The sequence below is a fragment of the Ranitomeya imitator genome, chromosome 6 (assembly GCF_032444005.1).
Source record: "Ranitomeya imitator isolate aRanImi1 chromosome 6, aRanImi1.pri, whole genome shotgun sequence".
In the NCBI taxonomy this organism is placed as follows: domain Eukaryota; kingdom Metazoa; phylum Chordata; class Amphibia; order Anura; family Dendrobatidae; genus Ranitomeya; species Ranitomeya imitator.
In genome coordinates, this window is record NC_091287.1 from 449888507 (window position 1) to 449912799 (window position 24293).

Genomic DNA, 24293 nt, shown 5'->3' on the forward strand with positions numbered 1-24293 from the left:
ATAATATAATGATCGCAGTGTGAATGGTGGCACCATGTATAGATGTGACTCTGTGCCCTGTGTCCCGCAGATCTTTGAGGATGGCAGGCTCAGCCACTTCATAGACGGGAAAGGCGCCTGCGGTAACTGGATGGCGCTTGTGAATTGTGCCCGATTCCCGCAGGAGCAGAACCTGGTGGCGATTCAGTGTGAGGGCGACATTTACTATGAGACCTCCAGGGAGATCGGCCCCCGACAGGAGCTGCTGGTCTGGTACGGGGGCTGCTACGAGCTGCACCAGGGCATCCCGGTCACCCTGAGGGGCACAGACGAGGGCAAAGCCCCCGATCAGCAGGAGGAAGGTAATTCACGGCCCTGCAGGCTCTCCAGGAGATGGCCATTAGATTAGATTTAGTAGCAGGACATCGTGCTGTAAATGATCAATACAATGAAAGCTAACAATTGCCTATGTGATGAAATATTATAACATCTAATTTATTCCAATCGATGTTCATATCATGGATAAAATGTTATTTTTATATAGATAATATTTATATAGAATAATATTGCAAATAAGATACTATGAAGTGCAAATGTATCAAAATGCATATGGTACTATATTGTATTAATAACATGTATCTGGAATCTATTTCTTTAGTCTCTGCTTTCTATCTATCTATCTCCTATCTATAGATCTATCTATCATCTATCTATCTATCTATCTATCTATCTATCTCCTATCTATAGATCTATCTATCTATCCATCTATCTCCTATCTATAGATCTATCTATCTATCTATCTATCTATCTATCTGTCTGTCTATCTATCATCTATCTATAGATCTATCTATCTATCTATCTATCTATCTATCTATCTATCTATCTATCTATCTATCATCTATAGATCTATCTATCTATCTATCTATCTATCTATCTATCATCTATCTATCTATCTATCTATCTATCTATCTATCTATCATCTATAGATCTATCTATCTATCTATCTATCTATCTATCTATCTATCTATCTATCTATCTATCATCTATAGATCTATCTATCTATCTATCTATCTATCTATCATCTATCTATCTATCTATCTATCTATCTATCTATCTATCTATCTATCTATCAAGATTCAAGATTCAAAGAAGCTTTATTGGCAGGACCAAATACACATCAGTTTTGCCAAAGCAAGTGTATAGAGGCAATAGGGATAGGGACTGAGGGGATGTTGGGTAGGAGCTGTGGGGGGAGGTGGATGGGGCAGATCCAGGTTGGGGGCTATAGTCCATGGCATAGGGGAGGTGGATGGGGCAGATCCAGGTTGGGGGCTATAGTCCATGGTATAGGGGAGGTGGATGGGGCAGGTTCAGGTTGGGGGCTATAGTCCATGGCATAGGGGAGGTGGATGGGGCAGGTCCATTGTGGGGGCTATAGTCCATGGCATAGGGGAGGTGGATGGGGCAGATCCAGGTTGGGGGCTATAGTCCATGGCATCATAGTTCTCTTTCTCGCAGTCTATGGCATTCGCTCACATACCGCGCTGCTATCTCCACCGCTCTCTCTTCTTCTCCCAGCAAGATATATGTTTTCTATTCCTCCTTCATGGTGATGAAGTCTGGGAAGAGATGTGAGAGTCTCCTGAAGTGAGTGTCCCTCACTGCTGAGTATTTGGAGCAGTGTAGCAGGAAGTGGGTTTCGTCCTCTATGGCCTCCTGGTCACAGTGTTGGCACAGTCTTTCCTCCCTGGGCTTGTAGCTCTGCCTGTGTCGGCCACATTCGATTGCCAGAGTGTGGGCACTGAGTCTATATCGGCTCAGGATCTGGCGGTCTCTGGGGTCCGGGAGTTTCTCCAGATATGGGGCCAGTCTGTAGTCTCTCTGTAGGCTCCGGTACATGGTCAGTTTCTGTGAGCTGATGATATCATTCTTCCAGTCACTGACATACCTCTCCTGGCCTTCATCTGCCATCTTCCTAATTCCGGCTTTTGTCAGGTTGTTGTGATTGGTGTTCTGCTCCGGTTGGGTTTGGCTGGGCTGTTCCGGGGGTTCTGGTTTTTCTGTTTCACCTTCATGTATCAGGGCTTTATGGTGATGGGAGCTTGGATTGCTCCTATGCAGGTGAGCCCGGAATGACAGCGCCCTCTTTAGAACTGTCAGGTGTAGAGGGAATCTGCCCAGCTCGGCCCGACAAGCACTGTTGGAGGTGCTCCGATGGACCTGGAGAAGGTGCTTGCAGAATTCCAGGTGGAATATTTCTGTTGGACTGGAGTCCCACTTTGACCAGTCTGGGTAGGTGTGAGGACCCCAGACTTCGCTGCCATACAGGAGGATTGGGGCGATGATGGAGTCGAAGATTTTTAGCCAGACCCTCACTGGTGGCTTCAGATGGTAGAGTGTCCTTCGGATGGCATAGAAGGTTTTGCAGGCCTTGTCTTTCAGGGTCTCTATGGCTTGTTTGAAGTTCCCTGACCGGTGAATCTCTAGGCCCAGGTAGGTATATTTGTCCGTTCCTGTGAGGTCGCAGTTGTTGAGGATAAATGATGGGTGTTGGTCTGATCTTCTCTTTCTCCTCTGGAACACCATGGTGTTGGTTTTCTTTAGGTTGACCGGTAGGGCCCAGGTGGAGCTGAATTTCTCTAGGATTTTCAGGTTGTCCTGGAGGCCTTTCTCGGTTGGTGACAGCAGCAGCAGGTCATCTGCATACAGCAGGAATTTCACCTGAGCGTCGTGGAGGGTGAGTCCTGGTGCTGAGGAGGATTTCAGGGCGGTAGCCAGCTCGTTGATGTAGATGTTGAAGAGCGTTGGGCTTAGGCTGCAGCCTTGTCTTACTCCGCGGCTCTGCTGGAAAAAAGCCGTTCTTTTGCCGCTCACACTCACGCTGCAGCTGCTCTCGGTGTAGGAGCTTTTGATGACATCGTAGGTCTTTCCTCCTATTCCACTCTCCAGCAGTTTCAGGAATAAGCCCGGGTGCCACACTGAATCAAAGGCCTTTTTAAAGTCCACAAAGCAGGCGTATATCTTCCCATTCTTTGTATTGTAGATGTGTCTCTGAATGAGGCTGTGCAGAGTATAGATGTGGTCAGTGGTGCGGTGGTTCGGCATGAACCCTGCTTGGCTCTTGTTGAGGACGTTGTGCTCGGTGAGGAAGGTGAGGATCCTCTTGTTCAGGATACTGTTGAACAGTTTTCCCAGGTTGCTGCTGACGCATATGCCTCTGTAGTTGGCTGGGTCATACCTGTCCCCACTCTTGTGGATGGGTGTGATGAGGCCTTGGTTCCAGGTACGAGGGAAGTAGCCGGCACTCAGTACAATATTGAAGAGTTTAACCATTGCAGCCTGTATTTCTGGTGGGCTGTACTTCAGCATTTCTGGTAGGATTCCATCTAGGCCACCGGCTTTTCTACTTCTTATGGAGGAGAGTCTCTCGGTTACTTCCTGTAGTGTTATAGGTGTATCCACCGGGTTTTGGAAGTTTTTGATTTTTTCCTCCATTGCTTTTAGTTTCGCCATTATGTTTTCCTGTTCTTGGCTTAGTCCTTCCTTTGGAATGTCTTTATAGAGGTCTCTGAAGTATTGGAGCCAGAGGTTGCCATTTTGGATATGGTTGTTGTTTTTCTTGTCTTTGGTGTCCATGTGGTTCCATAGTTCCCAGAAGGAGTGGTCTTGGAGGGCGTCTTGGAGTTGATTGAGCTTCGTAGAGATGTAACTCTGCTTCTTCCTCCTGAGGATGGTTTTGTACTGCTTTTGTATGGAGTCATAGGCTTCCCTCAGACCCAGGTGGTTGGGGTCTCTGTGTTTCTTGTTGGAGGCTGTTCTCAGGGTCTTCCGTACAGCTTTACATTCTCTGTCAAACCAGCCATTGACCTGTGTTTCTTTTGGTCTCTTGTAGTCGACTTTTTTAAGGTCGGACAGTCTGGCCATTGCGTAGAATATATTGTTGAGGTCCTTTGCTGCTTGGTTCACTCCCTCTGGGTTTGGCATGTACTCAAGGTTGTAGAAGTGGTGGAGCATCCGCTGTATTTCAGGTCTTCTGGAAGCTTCTTTATATCTTAGTGCCGATATTTTGGACCATTTATAGGATGGAGGCTGGGTGAAGAGGCCGCTCTGCTGTGGCTTCTGAGTGGATGGTTTCTCTGTAGATTTCATGTACAGAAGAAGTTGGCTGTGGTCTGACAGGTGCGTTTGTGGGGTGACTATGAAGGCGCTGACATCTGCCAGGTTCATGTCTGTAATGGCGTAATCAACTACACTCCTCCCTACATGGGAGTTTAGTGTATACCTTCCTAAGGAGTCACCCTTGCATCGTCCATTAAGGATATGAAGTCCTAAACTTTTACATACGTTCAGGAGCTTTCTGCCACTTTTGTTGACTGTACTGTCATAGCTGTTTCTCTCAGTGTGTACAGGGTCTTGGCCGTCATTCTCTGCTCCAAGTATGTAGATGTTTCCATCCGTGGTCAGGAAGTCTCTCTCTCTCCCTGTTCTTGCATTGAGGTCTCCAAAGATGAGAACTTTGCCCAGGGCCTGATAATGGGCGGCTTCTCTTTGTAAGATTTCGAAGCAGTCTGGATTGAAGTAGGGGGACTCTGGCGGTGGTATATAGGTGGCACAGAGGTGGACATCAGACTGGCAGGTGAGGATGGAGCTGCTGATTCTGATCCATATGTGGCTGCCTCCTTTCTTCACCGGTTTGATGTACTGGTGGAGCTCCTCTTTATACCAGATCGCTACTCCTCCTGAGCCCCGGCCCTGTTTGATGTTTTTATTTTTCTGGGCATGGACCAAGAATTCCTTGTATCCAATAGGCACCAGGGATTCGTTTTCGGCTCTGGTCCATGTTTCCAGGAGGATCTGAATGTCTATATTTTTCATACTTTGTATAAAATCAGGGTCCTTTGTTTTAGATCCAAAGGTTGAGGCGTTGAGACCCTGGATATTCCAGCTGCTGATTGTAAGTGAAGACATTCTTCTGTGTGGTTTGTGTGTATATACCTTGTAATGAGTATGGCTGTGTGGGACAAACTGGATTTCTGACAGTTTTATAGTGGTGCTTGGTTCCATCCGGTCACATTATTATTCTGCGCAGTGCATTGAGCAGGTTTATTATCTCATCCCTATCTCTGCTCTGCATGTATCTGTGTGGGCTTGGTGGTGTCCTCGGTGGAGGTCTCCACCTCCGATGGTCTGACACTGGGTGAAGAGCTTTGTTTCCAGCTCCAGGAGGTAGCCTTGGGGTTTTCTGCTTTATCGTTCTCGGGGGTCTTTCAGTGTGATTATGGCCACTGTTGAATCCAGGCCCGGGGTCTCTGTTTAGCACGATGTCCTTCAGCTCTTTGGCCAGGAGGCTGACCCCTTGTTTGTTGAGGTGTTTATCATCGTGCAGGTGACTGTTGTTTATGGAGAGGTGTTGTGCCAGGGTCACGTTTGGCACAGTCTTGATCTTTTCAGTCAGTTCTGCATTGATGGCTTGGGTGGTTTGCCTGGGTATGTCCTTTCTTGGAAGCAGCGATGACAGAATGATTTTACTGTCCCGGAATTTTAGGTTTGCCATCTTTGCCAGGTTGATCAGTTGTTCTGCGATCTGCTGGTCTGGCCGATTGTTTGTACCCGTGTGTATAATAATGTGCTTTGGGTTGGTAAACCGTGGTCTACTGATGACCTCTGTCACCTGTTCAATACTTGCACAGCGGATTGTACGGACCTGTTTTCCTGGGAATAGCCGCTGTGTATTTAGGTACTTCCCATTTGAGTCCATTATTAGGACAATATCAGGACTTTGTGATGTCTTGGGTGGGCTACGGTGCTGCTGACGAGGGTCTGTGGTGCTGGCTTTGCTGGTGGCTGGTTCTGTTCTCTCTTCCATCTCTCTGGTTTCAGGATTTGAGTCCATTATTAGGACAGTATCAGGACTTTGTGATGTCTTGGGTGGGCTACGGTGCTGCTGACGAGGGTCTGTGGTGCTGGCTTTGCTGGTGGCTGGTTCTGTTCTCTCTTCCATCTCTCTGGTTTCAGGATTTGAGTCCATTATTAGGACAGTATCAGGACTTTGTGATGTCTTGGGTGGGCTACGGTGCTGCTGATGGGGTTCAGTGGTGGCCATATTGTCTGCTCTCTGGCTTGTTTTCGTTGCCCCCTGCTGGTTCAGATGTCCAGGGCTATGGGCTTTTAATTCTCTAATCTCCTTTCGGAGTTGATCATTGTCTTTTTTCAGCTCCCCCATTTCCTGTAGTGCTGCCTTGTATTGATATTTCATTTCACACATTTCGGCCCTTATTTTCTGTGTGGCTGTGTCATTTGCTGCTTGGTAATTTGCGTTGCTTTGTGATCTATCTATCTATCTATCTATTATCTATCTATCTATCCCATATCTATCTATAGATCTCTCTATCTATTTATCTATCATCTATAGATCTATCTATCTATCTATCTATCTATCTATCTATCTATCTATCTATCTATCTATCATCTATAGATCTATCTATCTATCTATCTATCTATCATCTATAGATCTATCTACCTATCATCTATCTATCTATCTATCTATCTATCTATCTATCTATCTATCTATCTATCAATCATCTATCTATCTATCTATCTATCTATCTATCTATCATATCTATCTATCTATCTATCTATCTATCTATCTATCTATAGATCTATCTATCTATCTATCTATCTATCTATCTATCTATCTATCTATCTATCTATCTATCTATCTATCTATCATCTATCTAAAGAACTATCTATCTATCTATCTATCTCCTATCTATAGATCTATCTATCTATCTATCTATCTATCTATCTATCTATCTATCATCTATAGATCTGTCTATCTATCTATCTATCATCTATCTATCTATCTATCTATCTATCTATCTATCTATCTATTATCTATCTATCTATCTATCTATCTATCTATCTATCTATCTATCTATCCCATATCTATCTATAGATCTCTCTATCTATCTATCTATCATCTATAGATCTATCTATCTATCTATCTATCTATCTATCTATCTATCTATCTATCTATCTATCATCTATAGATCTATCTATCTATCTATCTATCTATCATCTATAGATCTATCTACCTATCATCTATCTATCTATCTATCTATCTATCTATCTATCTATCAATCATCTATCTATCTATCTATCTATCTATCTATCTATCTATCTATCTATCTATCTATCTATCTATCTATCATATCTATCTATCTATCTATCTATCTATCTATCTATCTATCTATCTATCATCTATAGATCTGTCTATCTATCTATCTATCATCTATCTATCTATCTATCTATCTATCTATCTATCTATTATCTATCTATCTATCTATCTATCTATCTATCTATCTATCTATCCCATATCTATCTATAGATCTCTCTATCTATCTATCTATCATCTATAGATCTATCTATCTATCTATCTATCTATCTATCTGTCTATCTATCATCTATCTAAAGAACTATCTATCTATCTATCTATCTATCTCCTATCTATAGATCTATCTATCTATCTATCTATCTATCTATCATCTATAGATCTGTCTATCTATCTATCTATCTATCTATCTATCTATCTATCTATCTATCATCTATCTATCTATCTATCTATCTATCTATCTATTATCTATCTATCTATCTATCTATCTATCTATCTATCTATCTATCTATCTATCCCATATCTATCTATAGATCTCTCTATCTATCTATCTATCTATCATCTATAGATCTATCTATCTATCTATCTATCTATCTATCTATCTATCTATCTATCATCTATAGATCTATCTACCTATCATCTATCTATCTATCTATCTATCTATCTATCTATCTATCTATCTATCTATCAATCATCTATCTATCTATCATATCTATCTATCTATCTATCTATCTATCTATCTATCTATCTATCTATCTATAGATCTATCTATCTATCTATCTATCTATCTGTCTATCTATCATCTATCTAAAGAACTATCTATCTATCTATCTATCTATCTATCTATCTATCTATCTATCTCCTATCTATAGATCTATCTATCTATCTATCTATCTATCTATCTATCTATCTATCTATCATCTATAGATCTGTCTATCTATCTATCTATCTATCTATCTATCTATCTATCATCTATCTATCTATCATATCTATCTATCTATTATCTATCTATCTATCTATCTATCTATCTATCTATCTATCTATCTCCTATCTATAGATCTATCTATCTATCTATCTATCTATCTATCTATCTATCTATCTATCTATCTGTCTATCATCTATCTATAGATCTATCTATCTATCTATCTATCTATCTATCTATCTATCTCCTATCTATAGATCTATCTATCTATCTATCTATCTGTCTATCTGTCTATCTATCATCTATCTATAGATCTATCTATCTATCTATCTATCTATCTATCTATCAATCATCTATCTATCTATCATCTATAGATCTATTTATCTAAACAAAAAAGTGAAAGGGAAGGCAGCACTCCATAGACTTTTAAATTGAAGAAATGTGGATTTTATTCAGACCCAATTTCAAGTAGGCCATGCCATGTGGGTCTGAATATATCCACATTTTAATTTTTTTTTGTCTGGATTGGTGCAAGTATTGGATGCTTTGCTGAGGAGACCTGAGGTATTGTGCTGTTCTTTTTTTTTTTTACAATATCTATCTATCTATCTATCTATCTATCTATCTATCTATCTATCTATCTATCTATCTATCTATCATCTCATTTATACACACATATACAAAATCAATGAATATATATATATAACATATATCTGTGCATATATGTATATTATGCTCATACACACACATATATTAATCTATCTATTATCTATCTATCTATCTATCTATCTATCTATCTATCTATCTATCTAACACAGGGCAGCATGGTGGCTCAGTGGTTAGCACTACATCCTTGCAGCTCTGGAGTCCTGGGTTCAAATCTCATCAAGGACAATATCTGCAAAGAGTTTGTATGTTCTCTCCGTGGTTGCGTGGGTTTCCTCTGGGTTCTCCGGTTTCCTCCCACATTCCAAAGACATACTAATGGGGAATTTAGATTGTGAGCCCAATCGGGGACAGCGATGATAATGTGTTAGTGCTATATAAAAATATTATTATTATACACAGATACACAAAAAACAATAGAGATATTTCACAGACTAAAGAAATCAATTCCAGATACATCTTATTAATAAAATATAGTGACACATGCATTATAATACATGAGCGCATAATATCTTATAATGACCAGCCAAGTTTGGGATTGACAAGGCTATGGTTAGGTGGATTCATACCTGGATCAGTGATCGTACTCAAGGAGTGGCAATAAATGGTTGCACATAGGAAGAGTGATTCAAGTGGGGTACTAGAAGCCTCTGTCCTGGTCCCAGTGTTGTTCAACATTTTTATAAATTACCTAAATTAGGGAACTGAAGGTGAACTAATCATATTTGCAGATGATGCAAAGTTAGGAGGGACAGCTAACAATAGAGAAGACAGAGACAAGATCCAGAAGGATCTAAATAAGCTTGAAGAACGGGCAATGACTAATATAAGGATATTTAACAGTGAGAAATGCAAGATTCTACATCTGGGCAAGAAAAATAAAAATGACGTCTACAGAATGGGAGGAACAGAACTGATCAACAGCACTTGTGAAAAAGACTTACAGTTGTGGCCAAAAGTATTGACACCCCTGCAATTCTGTCAGATAATACTCAGTTTCTTCCTGAAAATGATTGCAAACACAAATTCTTTGGTATTATTATCTTCCATTAATTTGTCTTAAATGAAAAAAACACAAAAGAGAATGAAGCAAAAAGCAAAACACTGATCATTTCACACAAAACTCCAAAAATGGGCCAGACAAAAGTATTGGCACCCTCAGCCTAATACTTGGTTGCACAACCTTTAGCCAAAATAACTGCGACCAACCGCTTCCGGTAACCATCAATGAGTTTCTTACAATGCTCTGCTGGAATTTTAGACCATTCTTCTTTGGCAAACTGCTCCAGGTCCCTGATATTTGAAGGTGCCTTCTCCAAACTGCCATTTTTAGATCTCTCCACAGGTGTTCTATGGGATTCAGGTCTGGACACATTGCTGGCCACCTTAGAAGTCTCCAGTGCTTTCTCTCAAACCATTTTCCAGTGCTTTTTGAAGTGTGTTTTGGGTCATTGTCCTGCTGGAAGACCCATGACCTCTGAGGGAGACCCAGCTTTCTCACACTGGGCCCTACATTATGCTGCAAAATTTGTTGGTAGTCTTCAGACTTCATAATGCCATGCACACGGTCAAGCAGTCCAGTGCCTTAGGCAGCAAAGCAACCCCAAAACATCAGGGAACCTCCGCCATGTTTGACTGTAGGGACCGTGTTCTTTTCTTTGAATGCCTCTTTTTTTCTCCTGTAAACTCTATGTTGATGCCTTTGCCCAAAAAGATCTACTTTTGTCTCATCTGACCAGAGAACATTCAAAACGTTTTAGGCTTTTTCAGGTAAGTTTTGGCAAACTCCAGCCTGGCTTTTTTATATCTCGGGGTAAGAAGTGGGGTCTTCCTGGGTCTCCTACCATACAGTCCCTTTTCATTTAGATGCCGACGGATAGTACGGGTTGACACTGTTGTACCCTCGGACTGCAGGGCTGCTTAACCCCTCTGTGACCTTAGACGTACTATCCCGTCGAGGTGCCCTGGGCTTATCTGACCCTGGACGGGATAGTACGTCATAGCCGATCGGCCGCGCTCACGGGGGGAGCGCGGCCGATCGCGGCCGGGTGTCAGCTGCTTATCGCAGCTGACATCCGGCACTATGTGCCAGGAGCGGTCACGGACCGCCCCCGGCACATTAACCCCTGGCACACCGCGATCAAAGATGATCGCGATGTGCCGGCGGTGCAGGGAAGCACCGCGCAGGGAGGGGGCTCCCTGCGGGCTTCCCTGAGCCCCCCGCAGCAACGCGATGTGATCGCGTTGCTGCGAGGGTCTCCTCACCTCCCTCCCTGCTCGAGCCCCGGATCCAAGATGGCCGCGGATCCGGGTCCTGCAGGGAGGGAGGTGGCTTCACAGAGCCTGCTCAGAGCAGGCACTGTGAAGCAGCCTGCACTCCTATCAGATCAGTGATCTGACAGAGTGCTGTGCAAACTGTCAGATCACTGATCTGTGATGTCCCCCCCTGGGACAAAGTAAAAAAGTAAAAAAAAAATTTTCCAAATGTGTAAAAAAAATAAAAAAAAATATTCCAAAATAATGAAAAAAAAAAAAAAATATTATTCCCATAAATACATTTCTTCATCTAAATAAAAAAAAAAAAACAATAAAAGTACACATATTTAGTATCGCCGCGTCCGTAACGGCCCGACCTATAAAACTGGCCCACTAGTTAACCCCTTCAGTAAACACCGTAAGAAAAAAAAAAAAAAACGAGGCAAAAAACAACGCTTTATTATCATACCGCCGAACAAAAAGTGGAATAACACGCGATCAAAAGGACAGATATAAATAACCATGGTACCGCTGAAAGCGTCATATTGTCCCGCAAAAAAGAGCCGCCATACAGCATCATCAGCAAAAAAATAAAAAAGTTATAGTCCTGAGAATAAAGCGATGCAAAAATAATAATTTTTTCTGTAAAATAGTTTTTATCGTATAAAAGCACCAAACCATAAAAAAATGATATAAATGAGGTATCGCTGTAATCGTACTGACCCGAAGAATAAAACTGATTTATCAATTTTACCAAACGCGGAACGGTATAAACGCCTCCCCCAATAGAAATTCATGAATAGCTGGCTTTTGGTCATTCTGCCTCACAAAAATCGGAATAAAAAGCGATAAAAAAATGTCACGTGCCCAAAAATGTTTTCAATAAAAACGTCAACTCGTCCCGCAAAAAACAAGACCTCACATGACTCTGTGGACCAAAATATGGAAAAATTATAGCTCTCAAAATGTGGTATTGCAAAAAATATTTTTTGCAATAAAAAGGGTCTTTCAGTGTGTGACGGCTGCCAATCATAAAAATCCGCTAAAAAACTCGCTATAAAAGTAAATCAAACCCCCCTTCATCACCCCCTTAGTTAGGGAAAAATAAAAAAAAATGTATTTATTTCCATTTTCCCATTAGGGCTAGGGTTAGGGCTAGGGTTAGGGCTAGGGTTAGGGCTAGGGTTAGGGCTAGGGTTAGGGTTAGGGTTAGGGTTAGTTTTAGGGCTAGGGTTAGGGCTAGGGTTAGGGCTAGGGTTAGGGCTAGGGCTAGGGCTAGGGTTAGGGCTAGGGTTAGGGCTAGGGTTAGGGCTAGGGTTAGGGCTAGGGCTAGGGTTAGGGCTAGGGTTAGGGCTAGGGTTAGGGCTAGGGTTAGGGCTAGGGTTAGGGCTAGGGTTAGGGTTAGGGTTAGGGTTAGTTTTAGGGCTAGGGTTAGGGCTAGGGTTAGGGCTAGGGTTAGGGCTAGGGCTAGGGCTAGGGTTAGGGCTAGGGTTAGGGCTAGGGTTAGGGCTAGGGTTAGGGCTAGGGTTAGGGTTAGGGCTAGGGTTAGGGCTAGGATTAGGGTTAGGGTTAGGGTTGGGGCTACAGTTAGGGTTGGGGCTAAAGTTAGGGTTAGGGTTTAGATTACATTTACAGTTGGGAATAGGGTTGGGATTAGGGTTAGGGGTGTGTCAGGGTTAGAGGTGTGGTTAGGGTTACCGTTGGAATTAGGGTTAGGGGTGTGTTTAGATTAGGGTTTCAGTTATAATTGGGGGGTTTCCACTGTTTCGGCACATCAGGGGCTCTCCAAACACGACATGGCGTCCGATCTCAATTCCAGCCAATTCTGCGTTGAAAAAGTAAAACAGTGCTCCTTCCCTTCCGAGCTCTCCTGTGTGCCCAAACAGGGGTTTACCCCAACATATGGGGTATCAGCGTACTCAGGACAAATTGGACAACAACTTTTGTGGACCAATTTCTCCTGTTACCCTTGGGAAAATACAAAACTGGGGGCTAAAAAATAATTTTTGTGGGAAAACAAAAAGATTTTTTATTTTCACGGCTCTGCGTTATAAACTGTAGTGAAACACTTGGGGGTTCAAAGTTCTCACAACACATCTAGATAAGTTCATTGAGGGGTCTAGTTTCCAATATGGGGTCACTTGTGGGGGGTTTCTACTGTTTAGGTACATTAGGGGCTCTGCAAACGCAATGTGACGCCTGCAGACCAATCCATCTAAGTCTGCATTCCAAATGATGCTCCTTCCCTTCCGAGCCCTCCCATGCGCCCAAACGGTGGTTCCCCCCCACATATCGGGTATCAGCGTACTCAGGACAAATTGGACAACAACATTTAGGGTCCAATTTCTCCTGCTAACCTTGGAAAAATACAAAACTGGGGGCTAAAATATAATTTTTGTGGAAAAAAAAATATTTTTTATTTGCATGGCTCTGCGTTATAAACTGTAGTGAAATACTTGGGGGTTCAAAGCTCTCACAACACATCAAGATGAGTTCCTTAGGGGGTCTACTTTCCAAAATGGTGTCACTTGTGGGGGGTTTCTACTGTTTAGGTACATTAGGGGCTCTGCAAACGCAATGTGACGCCTGCAGACCATTCCATCTAAGTCTGCATTCCAAATGGCGCTCCTTCCCTTCCGAACCCTCCCATGCGCCCAAACGGTGGTTCCCCCCCACATATGGGGTATCAGCGTACTCAGGACAAATTGGACAACAACTTTTGTGGTCCAATTTCTCCTGTTACCCTAGGGAAAATACAAAACTGGGGGCTAAAAAATAATTTTTGTGGGAAAAAAATTTTGTTTTATTTTTATGGCTCTGCATTATAAACTTCTGTGAAGCCCTTGGTGGGTCAAAGTGCTCACCACACATCCAGATAAGTTCCTTAGGGGGTCTACTTTCCAAAATGGTGTCACTTGTGGGGGGTTTCAATGTTTAGGCACATCAGTGGCTCTCCAAACGCAACATGGCGTCCCATCTCAATTCCTGTCAATTTTGCATTGAAAAGTCAAACGGCGCTCCTTCCCTTCCGAGCTCTCCCATGCGCCCAAACAGTGGTTTACTGCCACATATGGGGTATCAGCGTACTCGGGACAAATTGGACAACAACTTTTGAGGTCCAATTTCTTCTCTTACCCTTGGAAAAATAAAAAATTGGGGGCAAAAATATAATTTTTGTGAAAAAATATGATTTTTTATTTTTACGGTTCTGCATTATAAACTTCTGTGAAGCACTTGGTGGGTCAAAGTGCTCACCACACCTCTAGATAAGTTCCTTAGGGGGTCTACTTTCCAAAATGGTGTCACTTGTGGGGGGTTTCAATGTTTAGGCACATCAGTGGCTCTCCAAACGCAACATGGCGTCCCATCTCAATTTCTGTCAATTTTGCATTGAAAAGTCAAACTGCGCTCCTTCCCTTCCGAGCTCTCCCATGCGCCCAAACAGTGGTTTACTGCCACATATGGGGTATCAGCGTACTCAGGACAAATTGGACAACAACTTTTTGGGTCCAATTTCTCCTGTTACCCTTGGTAAAATAAAACAAATTGGAGCTGAAGTAAATTTTTTGTGTAAAAAAGTTAAATGTTCATTTTTATTTAAACATTCCAAAAATTCCTATTAAACACCTGAAGGGTTAATAAACTTCTTGAATGTGGTTTTGAGCACCTTGAGGGGTGCAGTTTTTAGAATGGTGTCACACTTGGGCATTTTCTATCATATAGACCCCTCAAAATGACTTCAAATGAGACGTGGTCCCTAAAAAAAAATGGTGTTGTAAAAATGAGAAATTGCTGGTCAACTTTTAACCCTTATAACTCCCTAACAAAAAAAAAAATTGGTTCCAAAATTATGCTGATGTAAAGGAGACATGTGGGAAATGTTACTTATTAAGTATTTTGTGTGACATATCTCTGTGATTTAATTGCATAAAAATTCAAAGTTTGAAAATTGCGAAATTTTCAAAATTTTCGCCAAATTTCCGTTTTTTTCACAAATAAACGCAGGTACTATCAAAGAAATTTTACCACTATCATGAAGTACAATATGTCACGAGAAAACAATGTCAGAATCACCAGGATCCGTTGAAGCGTTTCGGAGTTATAACCTCATAAAGGGACAGTGGTCAGAATTGTAAAAATTGGCCTGGTCATTAACGTGCAAACCACCCTTGGGGGTAAAGGGGTTAAACTTGTTTGGATGTTAGTCGAGGTTCTTTATCCAACATCCGCACAATCTTGTGTTGAAATCTCTTGTCAATTTTTCTTTTCCGTCCACATCTAGGGAGGTTAGCCACAGTGCCATGGGCTTTAAACTTCTTGATGACACTGCACACGGTAGACACAGGAACATTCAGGTCTTTGGAGATGGACTTGAGATTGCTCATGCTTCCTCACAATTTGGTTTCTCAAGTCCTCAGACAGTTCTTTGATCTTCTTTCTCTTCTCCATGCTCAATATGGTACACACAAGGACACAGGACAGAGGTTGAGTCAACTTTAATCCATGTCAACTGGCTGCAAGTGTGATTTAGTTATTGCCAACACCTGTTAGGTGCCACAGGTAAGTTACAGGTGCTGTTAATTACGCAAATTAGAGAAGCATCACATGATTTTTCGAACATTGCCAATACTTTTGTCCACCCCCTTTTTATGTTTGGTGTGGAATTATATCCAATTTGGCTTTAGAACAATTCTTTTTGTGTTTTTTTTTCATTTAAGACAAATTAAATGAAGATAATAATAACAAAGAATTTGTGTTTGCAAACATTTTCAGGAAGAAACTGAGTATTATCTGACAGAATTGCAGGGGTGTCAATACTTTTGACCACAACTGTAGGTATACTAAAAGATGACAGACCGCACAGGAGTCAACAGTGTGATGCAGCAACAGAAAAGGCAAACACAGTTCTAGGATGTATGAAGAGAAGCATAGAGTCTAGATCACATGAAGTAATTATCCCCCTCTACTCCTTTTTGGTCAGTTCTTATCTGGAATACTGTGTCCAGTTCTGGGCACCACATTTTAAAAAAACATCGAAAAACTGGAGCAGGTTCAGAGAAGAGCTACCAGGATGGTGAGCGGACTGTAAAGTATGTCCTACGATGAATGGGTAAAGGATCTGGGAATGTTTAGCTTACAAAAAAGAAGGCTAAGAGGAGTTTTAATAGCTGTCTACAAATATCTGAAGGATGTCACAGTGTAGAGGGATCATCCTTATTCTCATTTGCACAGGGAAACAGGAGAAGCAATGGAATGAAACAGAAAGGGAGAAGATACAAATTAGATATTAGAAAAAAAAACTTTTTGACAGTGAGGGTGATCAATGAGTGGAACAGGCTGCCACGAGATGTGGCGAGTTCTCCTTCAATGGAAGTCTTCACACAGAGGCTGGACAGACACCTGTCTGAGATGGTTTAGTGAATCCTGCATCGTGCAGGGGGCTGCACCCAAATGACCCTGGAGGTCCCTTCCAACTCTAACATTCTATGATTTGCAATATTATTATTTATTATTATGCGTTGCTTACATAGTGCCATCATATTCCACAGCACTTTTCAGACATTATCAGCACTGTTCCCATTGGGGCCCACAATCTAGATTCCCTATCACCATGTCCTTGGAGTGTGGGAGGAAACCAGAAAACCCGGAAGAAACCCACACAAACACGGGGAGGATGTATAAACTCCATACAGATGGTGTCCTTGGTAGGATGTGCCTATAACAATATATTATCATAAAATCAAACTGAAATTAGCACATTATATTGTTAATTATTTTTACTATTAATATTACTAATGTATATTAGAAAATTGAATATTATTACTTTAACTACGGTACATTTTTTTCTGCCAAATTCCTCTATAACAGTAGAATAATCCAGATTAGTAACATATAATAATCACACACAATGTAGTGTAATATGATTGTGTGCAGCACTAGAATTCATTACCTGCTTGTTACTGTACACGGGGTGCGATCTGTTATTGACAGGTGAATAAGTGTGTATAAACGTGTGCTGTAATCCTTACTAGGAGAATCCAGTGCTGAGCTGACGACTTGCAGATAAAGCCGGCTCAGTAATTGGTATTGACATTAGCATATTCTGATGAGCAGGATTATTTGCTCAGTCATTAACTGCTAGTGATTCACTTATTGTAAAATACAATGTGCATTATCCTTCAATTTAGGGTACCGTCACACAGTGAAATTTTGATCGCTACAACGGTACGATCCGTGACGCTCCAGCGTCGTAACAATATCGCTCCAGCGTCGTAGACTGCTGTCACACTTTGCAATGTACGACGCTGGAGCGATAATTTCATGACGTATGTGCGATGTAGAAGCCGTTGGTTACTATGCGCACATCGTATACGATATATGTTACACCATGCGATCATGCCGCCACAGCGGGACACTAGACGACGAAAGAAAGTTTCAAACGATCTGCTACGACGTACGATTCTCAGCGGGGTCCCTGATTGCAGGAGCGTGTCAGACATTGCGATATCGCTCGAACGTCACAGATATATCGCTCGAACGTCACGAATCGTGCCGTCGTAGCGATCAAAATTTCACTGTGTGACGGTACCCTTACAGTGGCATGTAATAGTTTGGGCACCTATGGTCAAAATTACTGTTATTGTGAACAGATAAGTTGAAGATGAAATGATCTCTAAAAGGCTTAATGTTAAAGAAGACACATTTCCTTTGTATTTTATACAAAAAAAATGTAATTTTTTACATATTAAAAATTACAAAAAGGAAAATTGGTCTATGCAAAAGTTTGGGCACCCTTGGAGATTTGTGTGCTCAGATAACTTTGACCGAGGTTACAGACCTTAATTAACCTATTAGCATTATGGTTTGTTCACTATCATCGTTAGTAAAGGCCAGGTGATGTATATTTCCCAGCTTTATAAGAACCCAGCCTCCTCTAACCTTGTGCCAAAAACAGCAGCCATGGGTTCTTCTAAGCAACTGCCTAGAACTGCAAAAAGAAAATGATGGTGGCCCACAAAACAGGAGAAGGCTATAAGAAGATAGCAAAATGTTTTCAAGTTGCCCTTTGCTCAATTTGAAATGTAATTAAGAAATGGCAGTTAGCAGGAACAGTGGAAGTCAAGATATACCAAATATGGTCTTCACAGAACAGTCATCAGAAGAAAACCGCTTCTGCATCCTCACCATTAAGTTCAGCTTCAGAAGTATGCAAATGAACGTGTAAAAGAACCTGATGCATTTTGGAAACAAGTCCTGTGGACCAATGATCAAAGGTATGTGTGGAGAAAACAGGGCAAACTAATTTCCAAAAAAGATCTTCTCGACAACCATTAAGCATGGGGGTGGAACAATCATGCTTTGGAGTTGTGTTGCAGCCTATGGTACGGGGAATATTACATGGATAGAGTGAAGCATGAATGAAATTTCAACAAATTCTTAAGGCAAACATAACACCATCTGCAAAAAAAGCTGAAGTTGTAAAACTGATGGCTTCTACAAATAGATAATGATCCTAAACACAAGTCAAAATTCACAATAGACTACCTCAAACAAGAATTGAAAGACTCTTGGCTGGCTTTAAAAAGTGTTCACAAGCTGTATACTTGCAAAAGGAGGTGCTACTAGATTTCAGAGTGCTCAACTTTTGCGTCGGTGCATTTTCCTTTTTGTAATTTCTAAAATGTAAAAGATGAAAATTTACAGTATTTTTGGATTATAAGACGCACTTTTTTTCATCCAGTTTCCTTAAAATTTTGGAGGAAAATGGGGGTTTGTCTTATAATATGAAGTGAGCTTACTGGGGGGGAGGGGGGTAGTGGTGGTGGTGGAGTGGGTTCACAGGAGATAGGGTCGCTGCCTCGGAAGGCCGGCGTCTGTGCCAGGTTTGGAGCAATGCTGCGGGCCCTGGGCTCTCATAAGATATTTTTGAGTCTCCTTTTCCAATGATTTCCCTGCAGCAGACTTTGGGAAAATAGCCGTGCATGAACAGATTAAGATTTCGAAAGACGAAATCTTGCAGAGACAAGATCTCTTCTCCTGAGATCTCAACCTGAGCATGACTCGCCTTCAGTGGCCATTTCTCCAAAGTCCACCGCCTGCCACCGTCAGCCTCCTGAAGCAGCGATACTGGCTCAGGTGACCCCACTCTACCTCCTCCACCCCCCATGTAAACTACCGTTAAAAAAGAACTATCATGCACCACCATTTTATTTAATTTTTTTTCCTATTTTAAACCCCAAAATTTGGGCTGTGTCTTATCATCTCGCGTGTGTTATTGTTTTGCTTAAAATACAAAGGAAACGTGTAATCTCTAACTTTAGGCCTTTTAGAGATGATTTCATCTTCAACTTGCTTAACTGTTCACAATAACGGTAATTTTGTCCTTGGGTGCTCAAACTTTTACAAGCCACTGTATACACCCACTAGTACAGGTACCTTGAATGATTTCAACTTATTGAACATTTTACCTTCTTTTAATCTTGTAATGTGAGAGCGGCACGGGCTCAAGTGTTGGCTTTTTTGGAATGTCATGTTGTATTTGTTGCTTACCCCTATAGAGTCTAGAGAGGGTTACAAATGTGACAGATGTGGTAAAGTGTTCGCCTACAAATATTACCGGGATAAGCACCTTAAATACACCCGCTGTGTGGACCAAGGGGACAGAAAATTTCCCTGCAATCTGTGTAAGAGGTCTTTTGAGAAGAGGGACAGACTGAGGATTCACATCTTACATGTTCATGAGAAGCACAGACCCCACAAAGTAAGTGCTACCATTATTTCTCCACCGTTCTCTCCAACCAGCAGCTTGGTGCCACATTTATCTCTTGGGCCCTTTGCATGTGGCTCTGTAGCTGATGGCAGCTGAATGTGGATGTTAAGAATTGGTTCTAGAAGATGGTAGTTGATTGACGATTCTGTATGTCTGCCTATATTTTCTTATTTTTTTTTATTTCTCAATTGGACACTAAAGTCTGTATTATCTACTTTTGCTTTCTGTTTAATGTAAATTCTAATTATTCTGAATTCTATTTGTGTGTCCGGCAGTAGAGCATTCATTTCAGAGCAGAAGCTGTAATATCCTGAACCTAGTGTTTTGTATTACTATACTATGTCAGTCCCATAAGAGGCAGGCAGTGTCCGCTTCACCAGAACAGAATATGGGCTCTTACTAGGGAGAGTCTGTATTCTGCTGATGGTTTATTATGGCAATGGCACGGAATTTCACAGACTTTACTTGTTAATTAGCAGCAGGTAAACCTATAGATTAATGCTTTATTTCACCAATGTATTCTCACATTGGTTCTCCTGAAGAAGCTTTCGAACTTTGAAACATGTTGAGAATGAAATCGAATAGACATTTTGATTCGGTATATAGGGTCTTTATTGTGGATCCAAACCCAGCAGCATAGATCAACCACTTTTTTCCCACTATTCGAGTATATTGTAGAATAAGGACGACAATTTGTAGCTGTAACTCCAAAGGAAGGTAGCCTGAGTCTAGTGGAAAGAGATGTTATTTTATTACTAAGACAATGTACAAATATCCTCACTTCCCTTACCTCTGAACTGACGCTACGTTCTGTTGGAATGACAGCGCCAATTTAGTATCTTTTATACTTTCCTACTTGGTGAACCCTCCAAAACACCTCTACAGAAAGAAGGGCACTCCGGGAGATGCCAAGTGTTAGCAGTCACTACAGCACTTCCTACCCAATGACAGGGTGTGATCCGCTTGTACACAACATCAAAGAGATGATCATTCCCCTGTTGGAAACCTCTGCTCTTTATACTAATCTGTCAAGGTTTTACATGAGGGACGCCCTTTTTTGTTTCATTTTACATATCTAAAAGTCCCAGTTATTCATTTTCTTCAGATCAACAGTCCAAACATTGCCTTATATACTTATCCTGCCACTATCGGACTGAGGTGCCAAGGACCCACCAGTAACATTGACTCTGGGGGCACACTGTTCTGAAACTATATTACCCTGGTTCACTCATTTAGCTATACCTCTATATAATAAGAATATACTTGGTAGTGTGTTAAATGAATGAGGAGATATTGCCTTTTTCCGTACATAGTGAATCATGTATATTGTGCTAATATAGCAGGGATGGGCCAGCACCTGAACAGAGGCCCACCAGGATTCACCTGTTTCCCGGTGTGCCAGTCTGAGCCTGCATCCAGCAGAATCCAGTGATAAATGGTCTTTTGTCTCCAGCAGAGGAAGCGTTAATGAAGTTATGGGTGGCTGCCATTATCTCAGTAGGGTTTGGCTGGAGGCCCCTTATTTAGATCTGAAAGGCTTGTAAACTGAAATAGATCCAGGCCTGGCTCAATGAGACACACTTCCATTTCACGGGCCGGCTTACATTATTTAACAGTTCAGTTGGCTGCGATGATTTTCTTGAGTGTTTTACACATATTTGGAACTAATGCATTGTGTGTAATATTAGAGATGTATCTAGGATCAATGCAAGGTTTTTGCCTCCCTGACATAAGACCTTGGTACCTGGATGCACACTAAAAACAGGCCCATAAATGAGTCCTAAATACCTGTCTGCATAGTTATTTATGACTGCCTTGTTGTCCATATTTTTCCAGTTGTATAAAGGTGACTACACACATCAGATAAAGGTTTGGTAAACCCCCTGATTTTGTCGAGACTAGCCGACCAACTAATGTAACTGGGGTGGTGGGTCTCCATTCTCCCTGGATGGCAGATGCGGACTGACAGTTATCGAAGATGTTTCTAATATATTGAAATGAGATCTGAGTTACATTCGTTAAAGGGGCGGTAAATCCTAATTATAAGCTGGAATTATATGGAAATGGATGCAAATACTTGCAATCCAAATAGTCTCTGTTCTCCCCAATACAAAACTGCATTCAATTGTGCAAGAAATTGGGATACGTTAGGGTTAGTGTCCCTTTAAAATTGTCTCCGTACTGACTGTGTATTAAGCCAGTTCATCAATCTATCTGGAGTCCTACGTAAAAGGAAAGATAATACACGATTGTATCAAGATGAACTGTGCCAAATGGCAAAACCCCTCAGCACTTTGCTTCCTAGAACAATCTCAACCCTGCTAAGTCAGCAATGTAAAAATGTGATTGTGTGATTGACACCTGTCTGTTCTGTTACAGTGCACGGTGTGTGGGAAGAGCTTCTCCCAGTCATCCAGTCTTAACAAGCACATGAGGGTCCACTCTGGAGAAAGACCGTACAAGTGTGTCTACTGCAACAAGGTAACGACACTTCCCTATTACTGTAGTGCTGAGTGTGGGACCTATCATTTTTTATATTGTATTGTCCCTTTTCAATTAACTTCATCCTATTGATGTGTAAAAACAAAAAAACAAATTGATGTTGAATTGATGCCGCTGTATCAGTGGTTTAGATCGACTGCAGTGGTGACACCACATTGATAGCACTGCAACCAATCGCTGAGCCACTCTGCCGATTTGTAGATGGCCTCGTAACCTCCTATCTAGCCATCCATTTTTTTTCCTCTGGCGTTGCATTGTTTGCTGTGGGATCGTTTATATTTATCCCACTCATTAGTTGTACTGGCCCCTTCAAGGAACCAAGCTATGTTTCATATTTTGATCTGGTTCAGCAGTAGTGCGCTAGACTGGCGACAAATGACGCTGTTTGGACATTGGTTGTCATTACTTGGCACAACTGATGCAAACTGAAGCAGAAAGGCCTGAGATCAGATTTCCAAGTATGTGTGCCATCAGCTTTCTTGTGCTTCTACTCATGACAAGTGATGTCAGAAAACTACTGGCCGTCAGGAGGCTTTTTCACCAGTTTCTAGTCCAAAATTGGTGAATCAATAGAAAACCGCAACGTGTAGTGTTTTCAGGATTCGGCCATTTGGAGGGTCCAGTGCCACAACTGATGTGCCGGATGAATGCGCTGGAGTGAGAATGGATCCAGTAGTTTGCTATGGAAGGAAACAAGGCTGGGCTGCTGGATAACTGGAACCAAAACCTAAATTTATAAACCATACGTGGAACTGCCGGGACCAAGGATAGTTGCTCATATTTTCAGATTGGGGCATCAATATATACCGGTAATGATTATCAATATTTCACATGCACAAATATGTCTTCTTGAGCTGGACTCCCCCTTTATAAAGGGTTTTAAGGGAATGAAAAAAACACACTAAAGGAAGTGTAATTAGAAATATGTTTGTAAATTCTTATTGATTAGCAAATCAAACTTGTTTTTTTGTCTATGAAGATAATCAATATAAAAAGTTAATTTAATATAGTGATTACTCCCATATATAAAACAATTGTTATTTATTAATGGAAGATATTGATTCATTTATTTATAATAACATTTCCTTTAGTTATATATTTTCTTTTACATTTTTTTAAAATTCCTGTTAATTCAATATATTGTGATGTAACGCATTATTCATCATCAATATCACAAAATAGTTTCCAGCTGCTGTAAAAACAGCTTTTACATTGTTTCCTGATATATCTTGGATCAACACATCTTCTCTTTCATTTTTCTTTGAATTAGGCATTTACAGCTTCCAGTATCCTCCGCACCCACATACGTCAACATTCCGGAGAAAAGCCCTTTAAGTGCAAACATTGCGGCAAGGCCTTTGCGTCGCATGCTGCGCATGACAGCCACGTACGCCGCACACACGTAAAGGAGAAAGGCTACAGCTGTACGACATGCGGACAAAACTTCATGGAGACGGAGCAGTTACGATATCACATGCGGGTTCACTCTGCTCTCTGAGCGTCTGCTCCCACTCATCACCGGATCATTTAGCCTGTCCCAATTCTATTTAATTTCCTTATTGTGATTAACCCCTTAATGATGGGCATCGAACATTTAATGAACGCTTCTTTAAGGGAGCTGTGCACCTTCAATATATGGAGCGGATCCTGCACCCAACAGTAACTGATGCAGTCGGAGCTAGCACTAAAAAGTGATCAAAACATATGACAAGCCCTTGCACTGCCCCACTTGTGGAAAAATTAAAATGACAAATCTCAGAAAATGGTGACAAGTCAATTTTCCCCCAAAATTATTAGTATTTTTTAAAACCACTGCAATATTGAAAACTATATGTTTTTTTTATTTACTGTAATCTTTCTGACCTGAAGAATCATGTTGCCAGGTCATATATACCGAACTCTTTAACAATAAAACTCCCAAAACAAAGGTGTAATTACTTTTTTTTATCACCATTTCAAAGTTATAGCTCTTGAAAAAAGGAAAGGAAAAAAAATACACAAAAATTAGAATTTGCCCGGTTCATAAG

General features: G+C 41.3%; 1 protein-coding gene across 1 annotated transcript in view; it reads left to right on the forward strand.

Annotated features, from left to right (window-relative positions):
- PRDM14 (PR/SET domain 14) overlaps positions 1-23764 on the forward strand; it is a 49813-nt gene extending 26049 nt beyond the window's left edge. The window contains exons 9-13 of the mRNA XM_069732333.1: positions 71-341; positions 1248-1253; positions 19553-19755; positions 22144-22245; positions 23537-23764. Of these exons, the coding sequence (XP_069588434.1) occupies positions 71-341; positions 1248-1253; positions 19553-19755; positions 22144-22245; positions 23537-23764 (810 nt within the window). The remainder of the gene's footprint in view (positions 1-70; positions 342-1247; positions 1254-19552; positions 19756-22143; positions 22246-23536) is intronic.
- The last annotated feature ends 529 nt before the right edge of the window (positions 23765-24293 follow it).